General features: G+C 56.2%; 1 protein-coding gene across 5 annotated transcripts in view; it reads left to right on the top strand.

The window, feature by feature from the left end:
• The window catches only part of RBM19 (RNA binding motif protein 19), a 131,646-nt gene that overhangs the window by 3,997 nt on the left and 104,185 nt on the right, over positions 1-23,464 (top strand). For all 5 annotated transcript variants that reach the window (XM_014562298.2, XM_014562297.2, XM_014558491.2 and 2 more), the window contains exons 3-16: positions 1,236-1,361; positions 1,547-1,585; positions 1,872-2,064; positions 3,110-3,363; positions 4,879-4,959; positions 5,585-5,663; positions 7,767-7,838; positions 8,812-9,015; positions 9,718-9,848; positions 10,618-10,739; positions 11,146-11,242; positions 12,765-12,875; positions 13,918-14,118; positions 15,392-15,521. In XM_014562298.2, coding sequence (XP_014417784.2) covers positions 1,236-1,361; positions 1,547-1,585; positions 1,872-2,064; positions 3,110-3,363; positions 4,879-4,959; positions 5,585-5,663; positions 7,767-7,838; positions 8,812-9,015; positions 9,718-9,848; positions 10,618-10,739; positions 11,146-11,242; positions 12,765-12,875; positions 13,918-14,118; positions 15,392-15,521 — 1,840 coding nt within the window. The remainder of the gene's footprint in view (positions 1-1,235; positions 1,362-1,546; positions 1,586-1,871; positions 2,065-3,109; positions 3,364-4,878; positions 4,960-5,584; positions 5,664-7,766; positions 7,839-8,811; positions 9,016-9,717; positions 9,849-10,617; positions 10,740-11,145; positions 11,243-12,764; positions 12,876-13,917; positions 14,119-15,391; positions 15,522-23,464) is intronic.

Here is a 23,464-nt window from a genome sequence, read left to right as displayed (position 1 = left end):
AAAGTGGCTCCCCGGCCCCTGTCCTCACAGAGCCAGCAGCCTGCAGGTACACAGGGGCCTGACAGTCAAACAGGTTGCTTTCATTCTTTGTCATCAGTACTGTGACGGGGGAGCACCGGGGACTGTTGGAGAACAGGGGAGGTCCTTACCCAGGCCAGGGGGAGTCAGGAAAGCTTCCTGCAGGAGAAGGTCCCACCCATGTCACCCATGTGCATTTAATGACTTAGTAAAACACCTGTAACACTTTGTTGAGGAAAAAAAAACAGATGTTGGACAAGTATGTATGATATGATCCCACTGGTACAGAATCATCACTCAATCTGCATGTGTGTGTTGTGTGTATGTGTGTGATGTGTGTGCAGAGGACCGTGTGGAAGGATTTCTGCCAAAATATTAATTTCTCTTTCTGGGTGAGACGAATTGGGGTTAAAAAATTATTTTTTACTTTCTTCATACTTTCCCCTGTCATTTGAATTTTGTACAGCGGGCACAGGTCATTATTACGGAAACAACAAAACTATTTTGAAAGTCCATGCACAGTTAACTCTTTTGTAATAAGGTGTGGAGGTTGGCCGGCCTGCATCTTCCTTGACTGCGGGGGAAAGTGCCCACTGCAGCTCCCAGCAGGACCAGCTCTCGTGAAGGTCATCGCAAGGGAGACTGCTGAGGGTGTTTAGACCCCAAGAGGCGTGTCAGCTCAGGCTTACCACTCAGCACCCTTCCAGGCTCCAGGGCGGTCACCCCGCTTTTCCCGTTATCCTGGAGTTGCTCTCTCCACACTCATGACAGTAATACTGACAGGTGTTAGCAGAGCCTTGTGCTGGGCTCTGTTTCATCCTCGCAGCTACTGCTGAAGCAGTGGGCGAAGAGCCCGGGATCCAGACTCTCTGACTCCTAGACTCTGCTTGCTCGTTCACTTGCTACCTCGGTGGCCCAGGGCAAGTTACTCAGCCTCTCTGTGCCTCAGTTGCCTGATCTGAGAAGTGGGGGCGCTCAGGATATTCACACTTGGGAAGCACTAAGGCAGCAGGGTTCCTCTGTGAATACTGACAACTGTAGCAGCCACATGGAGGAGGAGAAAGGCGCAGCGAGGGGAGGATGTCATTTTTGTTAACCGTCTCGGCCAGTCACTGGCAGTTGCCTTTTTAAAGAGGCCAGGCTCCCAGGTGCTGGAGCGCAGCATCCCTGCCGGGCATGGGGGCGGGTGTCATCATCACCCTCTCTGTCCCTTGCAGGTGGAGTTCTGCAAATCGTTTGGGGACCCCACAAAGCCCCGGGCTTGGAGCAAACATGCCCAGAAACCAAGCCAGTCCAAGCCTCCTCCGAAAGACAGAGCTTCCGTTCCCCCGGAAACTAAGAAAGTGCGTGGTGGGCCACTCCCGTGTCAGCAGGGCAGCCAGCGGTCACTGCTGGGAGGGCGGGGCAGTGGGAGTGGGAGGGAGCTGGGAATCCCTCTAGGATGGTTCCCTAAGGTGGCTTTCTCGGGGCAGCGGGTTCTGTTCTCCTTTCCTCTGTGACCCTCCCCGCCTGTGCCTTCTGTTTCCAGGATGACGGGAAGGAAAAGGTAGCAGGTGACCTGGAGAAGGTGAGTCTGTCCTGGTGACCAGGGGGAGGCCAGGCTAGGAGGGGCCGTGGCAGGCGGGCCCGGCAGCCGGAGCCCTGCCTTTCATCTCCCCTCGCCGTGACTCGGTGGCTCCTTCGTCTTCCTGTCTGATGCTGCCCTCCCCAGGACTGACCCAGCTGACCCCAGGGGTCCCTGAGACTGGAAGTAATGACCTTGGAGGATGCTCTTACCCTCCCGAGGCTGGGAAGGGTTGGTGGGCCCTCCCTGAGCCTCATCCGCCTGTCCTCCCTTCTTCCCGCCTCCCCAGCTGAAGGAGGATGACAAGTTCCGGGAGTTCCTGTCGGTTCACCAGAAGCGGACGCAGGTGGCCATCTGGGCGAACGATGCCCTGGATGCTGAGCCCTCGAAAGGGAAGAGCAAGCCAGCCAATGACTATCTGAACTTTGACTCCGACTCAGGGCAGGAGAGTGAGGGGGAGGGGGCCGTGGAGGACCTGGGAGGTAAGGGGGTGCCCCCTGCCCGGGTGCGTGTGACCTGGGGCCCCTTGGTGCCAGGCGCGGGAGATGGCGCGTTGGACACTGCCCTGCAGAGGGGTGGTTATCGGCCTTGACCTGGCCTGGCCCCTTATTCATTCAGTCAGTCACTTACATTTATTGGGCACCTACTGTATGCCAGGCGCTACTTCAGGCTTTGGGGATACAGCAGAGAGCAGAGAAACAATAAAGAAATCGGTGTGCTCTTTAGTGTATGATATGAACATGATGCCACAGAGAGAAGGCAGGAAGAGGGGCCTGGGGGAGTCACTGGGGAAGGGCTCTGAGGAGGTGGCCCTTGAGCCAAGGCCTGAAGGAGGTGAGGGAGTGAGTCTCTGTCCTCAGATAGGGGCTCATGGTGTCGTAGAGGGGCCCCTACGACATGTGAGCAAGCCTGGTCCAGGATGGTAACGGCGGTCGAGGGGCAGGAACCGACTTTGGTTCAAAGGCGAGAGAATGAATCTACTGTGAATTTTATGGTGGGTAGTTCCTGTGCAGAGCTGGGATCCGGACTCCCTGGGAGTTGGTGGCATGTGGGGCGGTGGGGAGGGAGTTGGGGGCAGAGGGAATAGCCTGGCACAGGCGCAGAGGAGAGGGAGGTGCAGGAGCTGGAGGGGGCTCCACGTGCTTGGGGCAGCTGGAGCCGTGGGAGCTGGAGGAGAAGCCGGTGAGCTCACGGCCTGATGGAGAGTTTGGGTTTCATCCTGAGAGTGTCTGGGAACCCCCAGAGGGTTTTAACCAAGGAGTCACAGTCCTGTCCATCTTCTCCAAAAGATCGTGCTGGCTGCAGATGGAAGAATGGATCGGCGAGGGTGGTACAACCAGAAACTATCAAAACCCCATCAGCTTCTCCCCATTTGACGTTATTTCTCCAAGGACTGACTGGGGACTTGGAGTCACCGTGGGCTTGGCACCTTCCGTCCCCACCAGTCACATAGCCGCGCTGTCTGCCTTCCCAGCCTTCTGGTTTGCTCACAGCCATCGCTGACTCGCAACCTCCCTGTCTTTCCAGAGGAGGGTGACGGCCCTGAACCCAAGGCAGCGGCGCAGAAGGAGCTGTCGGACATGGATTACCTGAAGTCCAAGGTGGTGCAGGCTGGGTCATCGTCATCCTCGGAGGAGGAGGAGAGTGAGGATGAAGCCATGAACTGTGAGGAAGGGAGCGAGGCCGAGGAGGAGGGTTCCTGCGCCACCCCCGCCCAGCGGGACCGAGAGAGGACAGGGGCCGTGCCCGGGAATGCAAAGCCAGAGGTGGCCCGAGCCAAGGTGCATGTGGATTGGGGTGCACTTGGGAGCCGGGGGCAGGAGGTCCACCCTGGCCCTCGCCCAGGTTCCCTGCAGCCCCTTTGTCGGGGGTTGTAGTCTAGAGAAAAGACAGCTCAGCTGCCCGGAGACCGGCCTTCAGCCCTCGGCCCTGCTGCTTGCTTGCTGTGTGACCCCAGGCAAGCGCTTCCCCTCTCTGAGTTCATTCCCTGTTGCTGCCTGTCCCTCTGGAGTTGGGGGCCGAAAATGAGCTCACGACGGACCAGGAGCTTGTTTGTATTTAGTAGCAAGAGGTATAGATGTCAGCCCCAGGTCGGCAGGAATAGATGGAGTTCCTTGGGCACTTACTGCAGGCGAGGTACAACGGCTGCCGTTTGTCACTGCATCTCAGGACAGTCCGGGGGACTGCGGATTCTGGTCCCATTTTACAGATGAGGAAATTGAGGCCCAGAGAAGGAAAGTGACTTGCCTGAGGTCACGGCTGGGAAGTGGTGGGGTCAGGACCCAGGCCCAGACCCAGGTGTGCCAGGCTCTGGGGTCATTTATAAATGTGGATGCTACCTTTGGGGACGGCCACCCTGTGTCCTACCTGGGAGTCCTCTGTTCAGGGCGGCCTCACACAGCCTTTGGGTCTCCAGTCCCTCTTCTCCCATCTTTTTCTCCTTCCCCTTCTCCCTCTTTTCATTTTCTGCCCCCTTCTAATTGCCACCCCCTGTCCTTTTCTTCTCAAAATGTATCTCCCAGAGAGGCAGTCAAGTGTGGGTAAGTCAGGGAGCTCTGGGTTCAAATCCCAGCTCTGCCACGGAGCCGCTGTGGGACCTGGTGCTTCTCTGCAGGCCTCTGATCCTCATCTAAGATCTACGCTCAGCAGAGTACTGGTCCCTGTGTCCATTTTTCAAAACTTGTGTGCGTGAGTGTACGCTAGGGCTCAGAAGTTCCAGCTTTCAGGAAGAGACCCCAGACCATGCGCAGGGCTGCACCCCAAAATCAAGCAGGTGACTGTTGCTGCTGTGAAATTAGAAATGGCCACTCGTGCTCCTTGGGGTGGTTGCAAAGCCTAAATTGCATCACGGCAGCCCAGGGCAGGTTTTGTGACCAGAGGCATTAGCCAGAAAATTAGGCTTTCCGTAGCTGTTTAAATTCCAAAATTACAAAAAACATCCCGAATCTCTAATCCCTGTAAGATTGTTTTAAAGATTCAAGGGGACAGTCGTGCCTGCAAAGTGAGCTTTGCACAGCGCCTGGTACCGTGTAAGCCCTAACTCAGCGGGAGCAAATGCCGCTGGACCTTAGGGCTGCTTCCCCAGGCTCTGCCCGTCCATGTTGCCTGGGGCCCCCGTGAGCCGACCCCCAGTGTGCTGGGCTCAGCTCCCAGCCCTCATCTCGGGGGCACGTGGAGGCTTGGCACCTCCCACCCCGGGCTCTGGCCCGACTCCACATCCGCGGAGCACCCCCTGCGGCACCTGGGCCGCACCAGGGAGCTCACCATGGCCATTTCTGCCCTTTGCCACCCCTCAGACAGAGAAACCAGCAAACCAGAAGGAACCCACCACCCCCCACACCGTGAAGCTGCGGGGAGCCCCCTTCAATGTCACAGAGGTATGTGCCAATAGCAGGATGGGGCCAGGAGCCCCGGGGAGCAGGAAACGAGTGTGAGGATGCCAGGACCTCTGCTGCGTGGGGGATTCGGCATTGGGTGAGGACGATCTGGAAGGAATCAGGGGCCAAGAAGGCTGAGAAATAGGATCTGGGGCATCATCAGGGTCAGGAAACAGGGGCGGCTGTACAGAGACCAAGAAAGTCTGGTCTCACTCACTGATCAGCTACGCTAGGGATGGGCAAACATTTTCTGATAAAAAAAAATTTTTTTTAAAGGCCACCTAGTAAATACTTAAGGCTTTGTGATCAATACCCCCATCAAGTCAAAAGGTACTTAAGAAAAAATAATCAGAAACAATACCTTAAAATGCCAACAGTGTCTTTACTGTTTTATATTAATAGTCATCATTTCTCTCCACCTTAAAAAAAAAGTTTTTCCAAGGCAGTTTCATTTTATGATGGAGAGAACATGTGTATAACTTAGAGGAAAGAGAGGAGCTATAAAGGGTGAAACCCTTTGGTATTCTTTCTGAGTTCAGAAGTTTGGCCTGTGTTTCTTTATGAGGTTTACACTTTTGTTACTGGATTGAGAAAGAAGGGGGGAAACTTTTTTTTATCCCCACAGAAAAATGTTATAGAATTCCTGGCACCCCTGAAACCAGTGGCCATTCGGATAGTAAAAAATGCTCATGGAAACAAAACAGGTAAGGTCTGGGGTGTTTCGGGGGCGTTGGAAAGGCGTGGGGTAAAAAAGGAAGGTCGGGGCAGTTGCTGAACTGCAGCAGTGTTTTGAGGGCAGTGATTTTTTTTCCCTTCTGTGGTCCCAGGTTCTGTGGATGTGGTTAAGGTGCTCCGACAGGGGTCTGCCCCTTGTCCCCTGTGGCTGCCTGCCATCTGTGAGGTTTCCACCTGTTTTTCTTCTCTCTCCTCCTTACCCTCAGCCTGTGCCCATGCCAGTGGGCACACCTGTTTGATTTAAATGAGAGTCCCCAGTCCTATGGTTTGCTGTGTGAAGCCTACAGGGTCTTGGGTTTGCTCGGCGAGGTCCGTGGGCAGCTCTGTGGATGGCCGGCACCCGGAGCTGCTGAGAACACATGGTGTTGCCCCGAGCTGTCCTCTCTCTCTCTGGGCAGCCAGCCCATGCCCTGGTTCTGGAGTTCTGGCTGCCCCGGGGTGGAAACACACTGGGAGGGAGGGTCTGAGCTTGGACAGGTGGGAGCCTACCTGTGCCTACGTGCTGGCCAGGCCAGGAGGCTGCAGGACGCGCAGCAGCGGGGTTGGCGCTCCTTGGAGAACCACACAAAGGCCCTCTGGCCCTGGGGAGGCCGGGCAGGGGAGGCTGTGCTTGGCCAGGAGACACTGGTAAGGCAGAGAGGTTGGGGTGTTTGGGGGCTGGGGTCTAGGGAGAAAGGTTCCTGCTTTAGGGGCAGTCCCATCCCCTTTGAGGTTCCACATTTCCTCCCAGCTCTCCTCTGAGCACTAAAGGCCTGCTTACTGGGCAGATTCCCCATGTCCAGCCATCCCTCTGTGCACACCTGCATCGTGAGGGAGGGCTCGACCCCCTGCCCAGGTTCAAATCCCGGCTCAGCCACTGTGAGCTCTGTGACCTGGGACCAGAACTTAACCTCAGTTTCCTCATCTGTGCATTAGGGGGTCCTGGCTCATTGTGCTGTGCAGATTCAGTGAGTTAATATATGTGTACAGCATTTAGAACGATGCCGAACACCTATTACACAGTCCCTGCAAGCGGCTGTCCACGTCGGCAGGGCTGGTGGTACCCCTCTTCCACTGCAGTTCAGAGGCCAGGAGGGTGAGCGGGGGTTGGCCAGAGGGAGCAGGAGGGAGCACATTTGAGTCGCCAGGGCCAAGGGAAGACCATGCCGGAGGCCGTGGTGCTGGAGGAAGCTTACAGATGAGCAGGACGCTTATGAGGAGCTGCAGAAAGCTCCCCACAGCATGGACGGTGTGGAGGCAGGGCCCGGCCCCCAGGCTGGGGGCTCGGTAGTGACTGTGGACTTCAGCCTGGGTGCAGGGGCCTACAGGGGGCCTAAAGCAAGGGGAGGCCAAGATTGGATTCAAAAAGATCCCCAGCTGCTGAGGGCAGGGCCTGGGAGGAGGCAGGTGGGCTGGGTGGGGGCTTTTGCAGTCCTCTAGGGGAGGGTCTTGTGCTCGAAGCCAAAACCCGCTGGCCTTGGCTCCAGTTGCAGCACTGCCACCTGTTAGCCCTGTGTCCATGGGCGTGTTAGCCGTGTGTCCATGGGTGTGTCACCTGCCTCCTCTAGGAAAGTGGGCAGGGGGCCTCCTCTGTTGCTTCTCGGGGTCGAGGCCCGGGGAGGTTGAGGGTGCACAGCCTCTCACATTCCAGGGAGGACCCCACATACTTGTCTCTGCCAGTCAGGGCCACAGGCACTCGTGGCCAGAGTCACTGTGGAGTCGGCCCCTCTGGTATTGAGCTGGGTGACAGCACTGTCCCCACGGGCACTTGCCCAGAGAATGTCAGGAGGTGAGGCTGGGAGGGAGCAGAGGCATCCCGTATTTGTGACTCCTACAGTCCCGCATCCTCATGCGTCAAACTGGCCAGAGGGTCCGAATACTCCCTGCAGAGGGAAATTTGGCTGGAGGCAGGGTTGGGAGGGTGGAAGGGAGTCTCTCTGTATTTTGGAGATTTGGCCAGAAATAGGGGTTTTTTCCCCCTGCTTTCTGCTCAGATTCCCCGAAATGCCTAGCAAAGGGTGGGTGTTCCTCTGTGGCTCCCACGGGTGTCTACAGGGCTTACAGATCTTACCTTCATCGTGGTCCTTTTACAGGGTACGTCTTTGTGGATTTCAGCAGCGAAGAGGAAGTGAAGAAAGCTCTGAAATGCAACAGAGAGTACCTGGGTAAGGACACCCGGGCAGGGCCAGCCCTGCCTGGTGGCAGGGGCTCGGACATTCATTCCGTCACTCTAAAGTTTTCTCGAGGACCAGGCACTGAGGATACAGCTGTGAGCAAAACAGTCCGAACCCCCTGCCCTTTCTGTAGAGGAAACTTACATAGAGAGGGAAAGACGGGCAGTAACCAGAGGGGCTGGGCTGTGGACGAATGCAGGAGAGGACTGGGGTTAGAGGAGGCGTGTTTGAAACAGTATCATGTCCTCTTGGGCCTCTCTGAGCTGGTGACATTGGAGCAGAACCTGGAGGACGAGAGGGAGCAGGCTCTGGCTTTGTGGGGTGGGCCATTCCACTGCAGGGAACAGCAAGTCCAGGGAACAGCAAGTCCAGGGTCCAGAGTCGGGAGGTCACCTGAGGGATACTCAGGGACTTGATTTTTGGCCCGTCCCTGGCGTGGACAGGTGATTCAGATCCAGCTGTCCCCTCCTCATGAAGGCACGTGTTCTGTTAGGGAAGAGGAGGAGCCCAAGCCATCTTGCTAGCAAGTCGGGTGGTAGGAATTTATCGAGTACCTACTGTGTGCATGTGGAAGTGATGGTCGCAGTCTAAAAGGGCATGCAGGGCGATGCAGGGAAACAGCTCAGCAACACAAGGTGGCTCCTCAGGGTTGGGTCGTCACACAAGATGGTCCCCAGGGCAGCGCCTGGGACCAGGCCCTGGAATTGGGAGGTTGCAGCACCGGGGACTGGGCTGGCCCAGGCAGGCCCCCTGACGGCTAAGCTGAACTCGCAGGATGAGTGAGATTTGGGGAAAGGGCCTTCCAGCTCAGGCCAGTATCGGCTCAGGCCGCCACCCTGGTTACCAGAGCCTGGCGTCCGGCACCATAATAGACCACCTCCACTGTGGCGTCTGGAAGGCAGCAGAAGAGTTTGGAAACTACAGGTTCCATCCCCCAGGGCCCTGACTCTCTTTCCCCGTGCAGGTGGGCGCTACATCGAGGTGTTCCGGGAGAAAAACATCCCCCCGGCCAAGGCGCCCCTGAAGAACACCGCCAAACCCTGGCAAGGCCGGATGCTCGGGGAGCTTGAAGATGAGGAGGACCTGGCCGACTCCGGGAGGCTCTTTGTGCGAAACCTGCCCTACACCAGCACTGAGGAGGACCTGGAGAAGCTCTTCTCCAAATATGGTAGGGGCATGGCCCCCGGCTCGCCACACGTGCCCCTGACAAGTGGTCCAGGTCCCCATCTGCCTCCCAGCAGCTCCTGGCCCGGGGCTGGTGACTTGCCCCTCAGTTTTCTCATCCATGAAATGGGGTTGGAGCTACTGTGAGGATTCACACATGATGTACACGGCAGAGCTCTCCAGTCACAGACAGCATCACAGACACCTTCTGCCTTCCGGACCCAGACCCCGTTCACTCTTGTCCATACTCAGAACTGATGGGATTTGGGTGCAGTTTTATGAGCTACCCCCACCATCCGAGCTCCTGCTTCGGTATTGACGTCCGCTGGCCGTGTACGTGTGAACAGGCCGTGCTCCCCGGTCTGAACTCTGCTGTCTGAATAGTCTCACTCTTCAAACTGAGTATCCAAATAGATTTGGTGGCCAGGGCTGTTTATTGTCATTCTTGTCCGTCTTATTTTGCCAGACATGAACTTGAAGGACCGTAGTTCAGCTCCGCCCACTGGGCTGTGCTTGTTTGTAAGGTCACGGTTGTTGAAGGGAAGGCAGGGTTCAGAATAGGGGGTAAAGGTCTCGATGCTTTTATGACCCCCTGGGGTGTCTCCCTGCTGCGAGTTGCAGAGGCTTGGAGCTGGTGGAGGGCACTCTTGCAGGGACAAGGAGGCCCCGAGTAGGACCCTGGCGCTGACGCCGTTCCTGCCCGCAGGCCCCCTGTCTGAGCTGCACTGCCCCATCGACAGCCTGACCAAGAAGCCCAAAGGCTTTGCCTTTGTGGCCTTCATGTTCCCAGAGCACGCGGTGAAGGCCTACGCGGAGGTGGATGGGCAGGTGTTCCAGGTGAGGCCCGCGGGCTGGCGGGTGGCAGGCCGCTGGGCCCCGGGGGTGGGGAGAGGCCGTGTGTGTGCACACTCGCTCCTGCGTGCACGGGAACACGCCTGTGTTTCTAAGGGGCACACCCGGTGCTCTACAAAGCCGCCCTCTGGCAGGAGCTACTAGGAGGTAGCTGCACCCGGCAGGGTCCGCTCTGCTCTGTCCACTGATCTATCGTTAGCACCCAGAGCAGCGCCTGGCACATAGTAGGCCCTCAAAAGGGATTTATGGACTGAGTGAGTATGCTGTTTGTCTCAAGAAATAGTCACTGAAAGAAAAGTAAGGGAAGAGTGTTGACCCAGTCACTGAAATGGTCACAACAGAATGTAAGGAACTTGTCCCACTGTCGCCAGGAGGTGTCGTTAGCGTGCCTGCCTGAGCCGCAGGCTGCCTCCCTTCCCTCTGCCTTTTCTTTCCTTCATTTGTTCATGATTTATTGACCCCCTGTGGTTGCCGGGCCAGACCTGGTCCCCGCCCGCCTGGAGCTCAGGCTCTCACTTCCGTTTGCAGGGACAGGAATGGGCCTGGGGTGACCAGTGTTCTCCAGGAGGCTGTGCCAGGCCTCCGCTCCGGGTTCAGGGTGGCCCCGTGATCGTCCTGCCGGAGGCCCCATCTTGCATGAGGGCCTAAGCAGCTGGGTCCAGCCCCCTCGTGGAGGCGCCGGCGTCCCGGGGGCAGGGTGTAGCAGTGCCTGCCTCCTTCCTGCCCTTACCCGCTTCCCCTCATCCTTCTCCAGGGCAGGATGCTACACGTGTTACCATCCACCATTAAGAAGGAATCCAGCGAGGACACCGACACCCCGGGGTCATCGTCTTACAAGAAGAAGAAAGAGTCAAAAGACAAAGCCAACAGCTCCAGGTGTGTACCCGCCTCTGACCCAGGCTTCTGCTGCCCCTGCCACTCGGGTGCTCTGGCTCCTAACCTTGCTGAGCCTCAGTTTCCTCATCTGCAAAATGGGGAGAATCAGTGGCGCCTCACGTTTGTGGTGTCATAAGGAGTGAGTGGGTTAATGTTAGCGGAAGTGCTTAGCCCCAGGCACGGAGTTGGCGCTTGACAAATGTTGGGGGTCGCGAATATCATCGTGGCTCTGTGGTCTTCAGGCCCTGGCTGCTTGGTCCCCACCAGGTGAGACTGGGGAAGAGGAGGCTTTCAGGGCTTAGAAAGGCAGGCCCCCAAGCTCATTTCCTCCAGGCTTTGCATCTGAAAAAAAACTCCCCCCATTCAGCCTTGGTCTGACCCCTCTGCTCTTGTCTCTGCTTCTCAGCTCCCACAACTGGAACACGCTGTTCATGGGCCCCAACGCGGTGGCCGACGCCATCGCTCAGAAGTACAGCGCCTCCAAGAGTCAAGTGTTTGACCACGTGAGTGGGCGCCCCCGGCTCTGGGCAGGGGCGGGAGCATCGTCGAGCTGGGGTCATCTGCCAGCTGGGGGCCTCTGGGGCTGCAGTCGTGGGTATCCTCTAGGGCCTCCCTCCCCGTGGGAACATCCCCATCTGCCCTGCAGCCCTGGCTTCCCAGGAGCGTGCGTGGAGCCACGCCAGGGAGCATCACTGGTGATGCTGAGCGCTTACAGTGTGGTCCTCCCCCTCCCCGCACAGCCCTGATGGAGGGACAGGCACTCCTACCGGCCCCCCTTTCCAGAGAGAGCGAGCGAGGCCCACAGCCACAAAGGCACATGCCCAGGATCAGACAGCTGGAAGGAGGTGCAGGTGGGCTGACAGCAGGTCTGCCTGACGCCATTGCCCTCGCTCTGAGCTAGTCACACCCCTTTCTGAGGGTTTTCCCCGCTGCTTCCCTGGCCTGGCCCCCCAGGTCTCTGAGACGAGCACAGGGGAGGCACAGGTCTCTGTGTCTCCTTCTCTCCCAAGTCTGGCCTTGTTTCCATCTGACCCCCCCCCGACCACATACCTTCCTTAATGCTCATGTCTCCAGTTAGACCACGGTCAGCTTCATCTTAGGCAAAACCTGGGAGTGTGTTTTCAGCCGGCGGGCGCAGGGTATCCATGGATCTGGTCCATAAACTTGTTGCCCCGTTGTCATTTGTTCCCCCTGCCCCACCCCGAAGCTCAGCGCCATCCATTAGATGTAGGAGCCGAGCCCCATACCTAACTGTAAGTGTCCTAGTGACCATGGTTTTTTAAAACACAAAGAAACAGGCGTAAAATTGACTTTCAGAATCTCCTTTATTTAATTGGATATAGCCGAAATATTATTTCATTATATATAATATTAAAAAATGACAAGCAGTTGTGCATTTCTGGTTTCTAAGTATTCAAAATCCAGCTCACAGCACTTCTCGGTTTGGACGAGCCACATTTCAGGTGCCCAGTGGCTGAACTCACGGGTGCCAGCTTGGGCCCGTGGCTCCTGGTCGGGAGGGACTGTGGCGGGTTCGGATCCCACCTGCGCCCTGAGTGCTGGGAGCGCAGCAGGGCTCTCTCGCAGAGGAAGACCCTGACTGATAACAGAGGTGCTGCGTGTCGGTTAAGCTGAGCAGGGGGACGGTGCGAGCTCGAGGTGGGCTGGTCAGGGAAGTGACCTTCTAGCAGAAATTGGATGGAGGGCAAGGTGGGCAGGTGCAGAAGCCCCAGTTGGGAATGTGGCACATGGGAGGAACCGCACAGAGACCTGCACGTCCAGCCGGGGTCCGGGGAGCGAGGGGGAGAGAGAGGAAGTGAGGCAGGAGAGGTGGGCGTGGGGTCCTGGGTTCATCATGACAGACACGGAAGCCAAGCTGTCAAGTTAGTGCAGGCGGGCGAGGGGCATCGGCAGGGTCTGTCTCCATCCATGCCTCCTCCTCCTCCTCCAGCCCTTAGAAGATGGGAGGGCGGACCCGTCACCCACCCGGTGGCCGACAGGGCATCTTCCGTTTCTCTCCCACAGGAGACCAAGGGCAGCGTGGCCGTGCGCGTGGCCCTGGGGGAGACCCAGCTCGTCCAAGAGGTGCGACGCTTCCTCATCGACAACGGAGTCAGCCTGGATTCCTTCAGCCAGGTGGGTGCCTGCCGCCCCCCAGCAGGCCACGTGGGGCTCGGGCCACCCGCCGCCGGAGAGCTGGGGGTGAGGTTTCACACCAGTGGGCGTGCAGGTGGGTTGGAGTGTCAGGCCTCTCAAAGATGGCTGTTACTAACTTTTCAGCTGTCTGTGAAGAAAGTAAGATCACTGGGCTCAGACATGCGGCCCAGGAAGGCAGCACTCCTGCGCTCCAGTTGTACAGAAGGGACCGCAGTCAGAGCGGTGATGTCACTTGTTTTGGGTCACACAGAATCTAGAATGATGCGTGAAGTACATGCTGTGTCCTTAGGTGAGGGACACAGTTAGGCATACTCCTCAAGGCCATAGACCTAGTGTCTCGGTTTGGGTTCTTCCAAAAGCCAACTCTGAGCCTGATTCAAATGCAGGTAGTTCACTGGACAGGACAGAAGACACTGGTGAGACAGGACGCGTGTAGGGAGGAGACCAGTGCAGGGCATGCTTGCCACAGCAGCAATGGTACAGCAGCTGACTGGAGCTTTCCCTGGGGGACCCCCATGCCCCTCACACCCCAGAGTTGTCCCACCCAAAGGACAAGGGATGCAGCAATGACTGAGAGTCAAGGGCAGCTCCCAGGCGGTGTTAACGTACCGGCACACACACCCCGCCTGTCACACGTGTGGCAGCAGGAGGTCTGCCATTCCGGGAAAAGGCCCTGAGCCTGCAGATGCAGATCCTGGCCCGGGCTGGAACATTCTGGAAGGTCCAGCGAGGGCTGTGGCCGGGTACCATCAGACTCTGCCTCGGCTCAGATGTGGAGGGCCGGGATTTGACCCAGGCGGTCCAGCTCTGGAGCCCTCCCCCTTATCCAGTCCTTGGTGCTGCCTGTCATCCACGGAGCAGGGTGCCCTGGAGGGTGGGGTCTCCTGGACCCACTTCTAAGAGCCTCGTACCAAGGTCCCACGTGGATGCCTGGTCTGGAGTCACCCCCAGGCCAGTGCCAGTGTTGGGGGCCAGTGACCTCTCCTCTGTTGTCCCACCTAAGTTTGTCTCTTCCCTTCAGGCCGCAGCGGAGCGAAGCAAGACTGTGATTCTGGTGAAGAACCTCCCGGCGGGCACCCTGGCGGCTGAGCTGCAGGAGACCTTCGGCCGCTTTGGCAGCCTGGGCCGCGTGCTGCTGCCCGAGGGCGGCGTCACCGCCATTGTGGAGTTCCTGGAGCCGCTGGAGGCCCGCAGGGCCTTCCGACACCTGGCCTACTCCAAGGTAGGGCTGTCCGAGACCTGCTCCGGGGAGGGGCCGGAGGCAGGGGACTCAGGGAGCTGGTGGAGCGACAGTCTCTGGGTGGACCTAGACCGCAGAGGGACTCGCGGTCACCCGACCCTGGGATAGCCTCGGGATGGGGGAATGTGAGGGGAGGCTCACCCTGCCCTCCAGAGAGCCTGCCTCGGTGCCCTGCCTGACCCTGGCTTTCCTTGGCTTTCTGTTAACACGTAAATTTGAACCATCATCCTTGGTGCTTTGATTGTCTTGTACCTACAGTTAGTTGAAAGTCAGTTCCGTAGGTAGGTTATCCTGTTTCTTGGTAAAAAGAGAAAATACGTATTTCTATGTTATATACATATGTATAGATACGTGTGTGTATGTGTATGCATATATATGTATTTATTAGTATATCTAATTTTTGTATCTGTCATAACAATGTAACACAAACTTAGTGGCTTAGAACAGCAGGAATCTGTTCTCACAGTGCTGGAGGTCAGAAGTCTGAAATCGAGGTGTCCCAAGGCCGTGCTCCCTCTGAAGGCTCCTGGGGGGGGGGGACCCTTCCTCGTCTCTTCCGGCATCTTGTGGCTTCAGGTGTCCCTTGGCTTGTGGCTCCATCACTTCAATCTCTGTCTCTGTCCATGTGGCCCATCCTCTTCTCCGTCTAAAGTCTGCCCTCGCTTTTCTCTTATAATGATGCTTATCATTGGATTTAATGTCATTTGCAGAGACCTTTTTTTCCAAATAAGGTCATATTGGAGGTTCTGGGAGTTGGGACGTGGACATAGCGTGTGGAGGGCCACCATGTGGCCCACTACAAGTGGCTTCTCTTCTATCAGGCACTTTAATGCTTTGCAGACTGTCAGTGTCTCGTTTATGCTTTAAAGAAAAAATCTCTCTGCACGTACACATGTGCCCTCGCACTGCCTGTGAGTGTATGTACGTGGAGAGACAGAGAAAGCATGTTGTCTCACTGCCCTGCTGCACCTCCTCCGGCGCGGGCTGCCTGTATCAGTGATTCTGCTCCCCCCGCATCCCGCTCCCCATTCACATTAGAGAAAACACAAGGGGATGAAGATGTGTCCAGTGACAGCAGATGCCCCAGCCTCTCCCCAAGCCCCAGGCTGTAGCAGTGCCCTGTGTCCTTAGGGCTCAGGCAGCCTGGAGGGTTCTAGGCTGTGCTCCGTTCCCTGGGGCAACTCACCCATCCTCTGAGCTTCCGGCTCTCCGTCTGTGTCGCTGACCGAGTCCCTCCCCCACCCCTTCTCTGCAGTTCCACCACATCCCCTTGTATCTGGAGTGGGCTCCAGTGGGCGTCTTTTCCAGCCCAGCCCCACAGAAGAAAGAACCCCAGGATACACTGGCAGAACCTGACAAACAGGACACGACGGAGCCGGAAACAGGTAAGAGCCAGATCTGAGATTGGGGTGTCCTGGGGCAGCAGGCCAGGGAAGGATCGAGGGTGAGGGGGCAGCACTGAATTGTTTCTCAGGTATTTAGTTTAAAGTTCTTTATTCATCCTGAGACTGGTTGAATTTTTTAGGCACAGAAAATGCCATTTAAAAAATAGAACATAAACATTATGGGTACAGCATAAGGAAGCTGACTTTTTTGGCTTGTCAAGTAAAGGTGGTTTAAAAAGAAGACAAAACGGCTAGAAGCTACTAGTAGGGATTCTGAACAGAGCAAGAGAAAACAGCCTTCTTGTTTCATCCATCCGCCAGGATGCCTGGCGGGGGTGAGATTGACCCTCCTGGAGAAGGGTCCTTGGGGTGGCCTGGCGCCCTCTAGTGTCCAGCAACTGCAAAGGCAGGAAAGAGAAGGGACGCAGGGGCCCCGCCCACAGCTGACGCTTCACCCTTGGGTAGGGAGGGGGCGCTACTGGTGCTCCAGGCAGCACAGTTCTTCCTTGTCGGAGCTGTTTGGCACGTTGTTTAAGACATTTTGCATCCCTGGATCCTGCCCACAGAATGTCAGCAGTGCCCCCCGTAATTGGGACAATCTCAAACACTCCCCGCATTCTGCGATGCCCTCTAGGGGGGTGATGTAGCCCCCAGTTGAGAACCACTTAGGGGACCATGACCCCCATCTTGGAATCAAAGACCTTTAGAAAAGCTTCGAAAAGGACTTGGCGCTGGCAGTCCCTTACCCAGACATTGAGATCCTGCCCATCAGCAATACTCCCCACCCCCCCATCTCACCATAGGGTTGCCACTTTATTGAAATAAGGATTAAAATAAACACCCTCCACCCATATACCCTCTCATTGTCCTCACAGGAGAATGGGTGTTTAAGAGGGGAGAAAAAGTGAGGGTGGGGAAGCAAACTTCTCAGATTAAAGACCAGTCCTTTAATTGAATAGACCTCGCTGTCAGTAAACCTCCCTAGGCTGTCTGCACTTCCCATTTCGTCCTGGCTCGGTGAAACCTCCTTCAGGAATGGCCCAGTTGCTACAAGGCATTTGGGAACCACTGGTCCAGAAGCCTTGTTTCAGTCAAAGAGGAAAATCCTTCAGTCTCTGCTTTCCGAGGCCCCCGAAAACATCCCTAGCCCCTGGGGTTACCGATTATTGATGTAACTCTTTTAAAAGCCCCTCATCATCTTCTCTTCATGAGTTATTTTTGTCCACGATTGGTGTTCCCTTCAAACCTGCACATGCTTCCATCAAAAAGAGTTCTATGTAGTCACAGTTTGTTCTTAACTAGCCATCACCCCAAAATGATCAGCGACCTTGGTTTTCACTTCACTTACTAAACTTCAACATGACTGATGGTTTTTTGTCCAAAAGCAAGTCCTCTTTTAAAGCACAGATTTGCCAGGAGTGAGGGCCCCGGAGGCAGATTGAGCAGAGGCCCCTCCCTGCGTTGGTGGTGGCTGGACCGCTGAGCGAGGTGCCCCTCCTCCGCCCTCGGGTCGCCGTGCTCCTTTGACGCGTCCTGGTGCTTCCCTGCCTGAGCGCCATTCTTTTCTGCTGTTAACACTTGTCACAGTTTGTATTTATTCTGTTCGTTCGTTTCCCTTGTTTAATATCCGTCTCTGCCAGACGGTGAACCAGGAGGGCGGAGAGCATCTGACTCGCTCCCTGCTGGGTGCCAAGCATCCCACGAGGCCCTAGACGTGGGGTCGCTCGATGAGTGAGTTGAGGGAATAAATGAACACAGGAAGGAGGGTCTCTGTGCCTCTCTCCCTCTGCCTGTGAAAGGCAGCGGCGGGGTCACCCTTGTTTTTGTGTCCTAAGCCCTGGTGCAAAGTAGAGCTTGGTGACATTGGACAGTCTGTTCTCCGTTGTTGGCTCAGCATCAGACCATGACGCCATCCATGGCAGTCATCTCCACGGCTCCCTTTGCGGGTTCCAGCATATACCCTCCACAACTTTGTGTTAAATGCTTTTCACTTCCCGAAAGTGGTTCATTGTGGGTTCACTTCCTTGGTGTCTGTCTGACTCCCTTGCTGGACTGGCCGTTCCACTGTGCGGGGCGGCGGGGTACCTCGTCTGCTTGCTCGCTGCTGCACCTCAGCACCTGGGAAAGCGCCCAGCCCCTGGTGGGTGAGCAGTAAGTGGGTGCTGATCAAATCCACGGGCAAAAGCAGCATTTCCCCCATGCCAGGCCCTGTGACTGGGCAGGCCACTGTCCTTCTCTGGGGCTGTTTCTGCATCTGTAAAATGGGCAAAAGCCTTTTTCGAGTGTTCTGAAAAGCTATGTGTCAGTCATCGTTACTCTGACCTTGTCTTAATTCAGCAACACAGGCCGGAGTAGAGAGTCTTAACTCAACCATGAGCACCAGCTGTATGCCCACCACGGAGCTGGGGTGACCAGTGTGGGCCCAGCACACACCTGTTCCCCAGAAGCTCCCAGGTGGTAGGGGAACAGAGGGGGCTGTTTGGGGACAGCTGAGAGGTTGCAGTAATAGAAGCGGGCCCGGGGTACAGAAACGTTCTGGAGTCCAGCGAGGGGAGGCTTTGCAGAGATAGGGCACCCTGGTCTGAAGGTGGTGCTGTCCCTCCAGCCCCCAGTGTCCCCTGGGTCCCCGGCCTAGGCTCCAGTGTTGAGAGTGTCCCAGACTGTCCCCTCCAGGCCCTGCTTCTCAGGGGGCTGCTGTCCAGGGTCCTACTGTCACTCACACAAAGGAGGCCTCAGAGCTTGGAGCAGAGAGCAAATAGTTGTAGAGAACCAGTTGGATTTGGGGCCGAGAAGCTGTGCCGCTTTCCAGCCCTGCTGAGTCCAGCATCGTCAGGTGGGTCCCCACGGAGCTCACCTTCTGGGCCTCCTCTTGCCCTTTTTGTTCCTCTTCTACAAGCATCGCGTGCACAGTCGCTCCCCGGTCCCCGTGCTATTCCTTTTCACCTGCTCCACCCCCACGCCGCCCTCTCCACGCTGTTCCTGAAGCTTCCCCAGCTCCCTGTCCCCCTTGTTCCCCTTGCTGGGGACTCAGCCAGCCCCCGGGCCCTGGATTTTCTCAGGCTCCGCAAGAAAGCGGGCAGGAGGGGAGTGGACGGAGGGCTTTCTTGTTCACCCCTCCCCTTCTTTTCTGCAAAGCCCTCCATTCTCTGTACTGGTCTCAGGGGAGGGGGACAGTGTGTTTTATCTCCCCACAACCAAGACCCTCACCTCCAGATAAAGGGCTCCGAGTGGGAGGAGGTCCTGAAAAGCTGCTTGCAACTGATAACAGTCTGTGCTGTCAGCCTTCCGCGCCGAGAGCTGTAAAGGGGAGGGAATCGCAGTAAATTCTGCGGCCTGATTATAATAAAGCCCCATGTGGCCATGCGTGACTGGGTTTTATTGTGCCAACTACAGATGGAAGCACATTCCCCCTGCCTCCACCAGCCGCCTCCGGCCCACCTTGCTTTCCAAGCCTTCCTGCTGGCCCCCAGCCCCCGCCCCCGCCCCCGGCCCCACCTGCGCCTGCTCTTTGCCCCGCTCTTCCTGCTTCCTGGTGATTTCGTTGGCAAACGTCTGTTTGTTTCACGATACCTCCTTTTTCCTTCCTAGCCTTTCTATTGTCTCCCCACTTGAGGCCAGGAGCCGAAGTGCTTTTAACAACAACCTTTGGCTTCATCCTTGGCCGTCTGCACACCTCTCTGGATGTGGGCTTGGGCCCCAGCAGGGCCTGGCTGCTCGGGGGAGCAGAAGCCCTTCCCAGAGCTGTGGCGGTGGGTCCCCTAGACTCAGAGGTGTGGCATTGGCTGTTCTTAAGCCTGTAGCCGGCCGGCCTACCTCTCACAGCAACAGGCCTGCAGAGTTAGAGACTTATGTCATTTTCCCCTGGGTTTCTCACCATGGCCCGTCTGGGCGGGGTGGGCAGTTGGGTTGTTAAGACTAATGAAACTTACTGATCCCTGCAGGCCCAGTCTCTGTTCTAACTGGGCTTCTGTGCATTAGTTCTCATGGTCAGTCCTCCAGGTGGGCCCTGGGATTGTCCCCTTTTTTGAATAGAAAGAAGGAAGCACAAAGAGGTTGAGTGACTTGTGCAAAGTCACACATCTGGAAAGAGCTGGGATGTGCCCCGAAGCCATCAGCTCCGAGGTATGTGTTCCTAGCTGTGACCCCCTCAGCTCCTGGCAGTCACATTGAGTGCCATTTGCCGAGTACCGACGGTGTTCCAGGCACATGCCAGGAGCTGGACAGAGCCATCTAATACTGACATTTTTGGAGCATCTGCTCCAGGCCCAGTGCAGGGGATGCAGTGGTGACTGAGGCAGATGTGGTCCTGGCCTCAGGGAGCTCACCTGGTAGTTGGGGGACACAGAGAAGTGAACCACTCAGGTGATTTTTCAGAACAAGGTAAGGGCTCTGAAGGAGGTACCCAGGGGAATCTGATGGCCAGTGGCCAGATCTGTGCTGGGGACCACCGCCCAGGAGGAGCTCTGCGAGAGGACATCTGGGCTGAGACCTGACAAGAAACCCAGCCCGGGAAGACGGGAGATGAGCAGAACAGGCAGAGGGGGCAGACAGCCAGTGCAAAGGCCCTGTGGCATGGGTGCAACTGGGAGGGAGAAGGAGAGGGGACAAGGCAGGAGAAGCTGGCAGACCAGGGGCAGGTGCTGCAGGGAGGCCAGTGAGGAGGCTAGTTGGTCATTCAGATGAGACCAGAGATGCTTTTGGACCAGGGACCCAGCGTGCGGATGGAGCAGTGGACACTTGCGTTTGGAAACAAGCCAGTAGAGAGCGGGGGAGTGTGTGCGTGTTTAACTCCATTTTCCAGATGAGGATGCCGAGTGGGCAAGCCAGTCACCCAGGACCACACAGCTGGGGACTGGCATCGCCAGGACCCTGACGCAGATGGCTGTCGTTCCTCAGGCTGTGTGCTTTCCCAGCCCTGTGTCCTACCTCCTGACTGCAGTCTGTGGGCCCCCCTTCTCCTTTTCCTTAGGCCCCCTTTTTCCAGTGGATCTCAAGACCGGGCTGCCCTTGTCTTGTTAGTTCTTCCAGCATCCTGGAGGAGTTACAGGGAGGTAGTGGCTGGGGACACAAGGTTTAGAGAAACAACGACATCCCTGTGCTGTTAGAGCAGAGCCAGGCCGCGTTTAATCACGTTTTTATTTTAAGCGGGATGTCCCCCCGGATGTTGGGGTCAGGGGTGTGGTTGAGTTATTAGCAGTGGGAGGAGCCAGGCCAGCCGCACGCCCGGCAGGTGATAGGTCCCATCGTCCTCACGTGCCCCTCACCTCCTTCCTGGGCCGGGGCTGGGGGCCGCAGCTCAGCCGCCCAGGGAGGGACCCATCTGCCCCTGGGGTGCCAACCCTGCCCGCAGGCTCAGCTCAGCCCTGTCATTAACCCAAACGCCACACTCCCTGGGCAGGTGCTTGCAACCCTTGAAATAAGTGCTTTGAAGCAGACCAGCCCTGCTCATGGGGCAGGGAGGCAGGAAGGAGGGGACTCTGTCTACTCTCATGGGCCCTGGGCCCCCTGGGGCTGTTGTCCTTGTGAGGCTCTGAATCCCTGCAGTGCCATACTGGGAACCGGCTGGATTTCAGGCCCTCGGGAGAGGCAGAGGGAAGGGTGGAGAGCAGAGCACCGAGGCCCCATGAGCTGCTTTATGTGGTGACCACTGCCTAGTATAGAAGCCACGTGCTATTGAGTTAGTTGCCAAGATTTAAAAACCATGGGTTTTCCCAAAAGATGCTGGATTTTCAGCTTCTCTTGAAAGCTCTGAACGACACTTAGGTTGACCTTCCCACATGGTAGCAATCAGACAGTGCCACAGAGGGACCACCCCTTAAACTGGCCGTGAGCCCTCCCGGTCACCTTCACCCCCACCGTTCTTTTCTCAATAAAACATTTTTTTCAGTTTCCCATGAACTGTTCTCCCAACCTGAAGATGCCAGAGATTTAGGGTTCAGAGGCTGCAGCCTGCAGACTTTTCCGTGGACCACCCATTTATTGTGATGTGGCCGCAGTTGTCAGCAACGGGGTGGTGTCCTCGCAGCATCCAACCCAGGTCCCGCACGGAGCGGGCATCTCACCAGTGTTCCGGCCTTTCTCCTTTCCCCTCCGAGAGGTCGAGCACAAGGAGAGCCGGTGGGGCAGGCGTGTCCTTCTCTGCTGAAGGTCATGATTTTCCTTTTGATTGAAGTCCTCTTTCAGAGCCTGAAGTCTTAGCCTCTCTGCGTAGCTTTGCTTCCCCGTCATTAGTCACTTTCTCCGCCCCACTTTGCTTTGAAAGTTGGGTTTTGAGGACAAACGGCCACACCACGGAGTCCCTTGTTGGGTAAATGGCGTTAGTTTCTTGGGTGGCAAAGGAGCCTTTATGTAGATTTCTTCTTTTTTGTCCTGGGGCTAGAGTCTGGTTTCTGCATTCACCTCCGAGGGAGCGTGAGGGGCGAAGGCTGCCCGTTCACTGCCGCCGTTTCCATTAGAGCTTGAAAGGGTTGTTTTATGACAAAGTGGTTGAAGTTTAATTAGGACTGGCCAGCGGTAGGTAGGCGTGCGTCAGAAAGGGCCGGGGAGATGGAGATGGCTCTGGTGCCTGGCATGAGAGCTTGGGGGGTGGGTTTGAAGCCCCAAAAGCTTCCTTGGGCTTGAACTGCTTGAATGCGCATGCGTGGGAGAGGACAGAGCGTCCCCATCAGCTCCTCACTGGGGCCTTTGTCAGTGCGGGCAGGGTTCAGACCTGCTGGGAAGGACGGGGCCGCCTGCTTGAAGCCATGAAGGGGAAGGGTTCAGGGGCACCGTCTGATCGCTGCCTTGGAGAATTGCTGAGGTGGGGTTTGACTTCCCTGGGGGGTATGAGAGGAGCTTCCGAAGCTGGTAGGTGTGTAGAGGAGGCAATTGTCGCCAGACCCTGATCATGTGAAAAACTGGGGAGGTTGGACCAAATAGAACACACTTTCCAGCGGCAGAACTTCTCAAGCGGTCTCAGTGCCGTTCCCAATCTTGCGAGGCTTCTGTCACCCCCGGGGGACATCCACATTCTCATCACCAGGGCTGACCGGCTCCCTGAGCTGCCACTGCGCACCTGCCCTGCTAACTCATAGCCTCGCAGCTGCCCTTCCCTCCTCCTGAAATGCTGTTCCTTCAGAGGAGGCGTGGTATGGGGGCGGGGTGGGGGTGACCCGCAAAACCCTTGATAATCACAATGTCCGGAAGTAACCAGGAGCACGTGGTGCATTTCCTCGAGTTTTCTCTTCTTGTGTGTGTTTCTCAGAAACTCTGCGTATCGAACGTGATCGGGGGTCATGTTTTGTATCTTCACTTTTCTCTTAATTTTTCTATCATGAGTATCGTTCCATGTCTTTAAACATTCTTGGAAAACATCATTTTTAATGACTATGTATTGGTCTGGCCTTTGGTGGCTGTCTCACAATCCCGATCTCCTGTTTATGACTGTACAGTGTTGTTTTTTTTTTCTTTCCCTTCAGCTTTTCACTATTATGCATAGCTCTGAACTGAATACATCTGGTGTAGATAAAAACACACTCTTTTGTGAGCATGCTGCCTGAAGTTATGTAAATTGGGAATTGTAAATGAATGTCGCTTCCCTTAGGTTCAAGTGATGTTCAGAATGTTCTAAGTTTTGCTCCCACTCTGTAATTTTTGCAGAGTTTTAAGTTGCATTTTAGTTTGAAAGCTCGTTAAATGCTGTTTTTTGAGGGAAAATAGTGTGTTGTGTACGTTTGGGGTTCAATAAAACAGCTCACACAGTAATTTATTTTGAAGTTCAAGTTCTGTGTGTTATATAATATGGGTTAGTCCAAGTTAAGGCTCGCGGTTTTTGGTCTATTTCATACTCCTTTCTCTCTTTCTGCTTAAAACAGAGGCAGGAGGCAAGATGGTCTCCACTCCCCCCTCCCTGCCCCACAAGGGTTAGTAAAACCTAGCACACGCCAGGAGTCAACAGTGTCCCT

The sequence above is a fragment of the Camelus ferus genome, chromosome 32 (genome assembly GCF_009834535.1).
Source record: "Camelus ferus isolate YT-003-E chromosome 32, BCGSAC_Cfer_1.0, whole genome shotgun sequence".
NCBI lineage: Eukaryota > Metazoa > Chordata > Mammalia > Artiodactyla > Camelidae > Camelus > Camelus ferus.
This window is presented reverse-complemented; position numbering and strand designations above follow the sequence as displayed.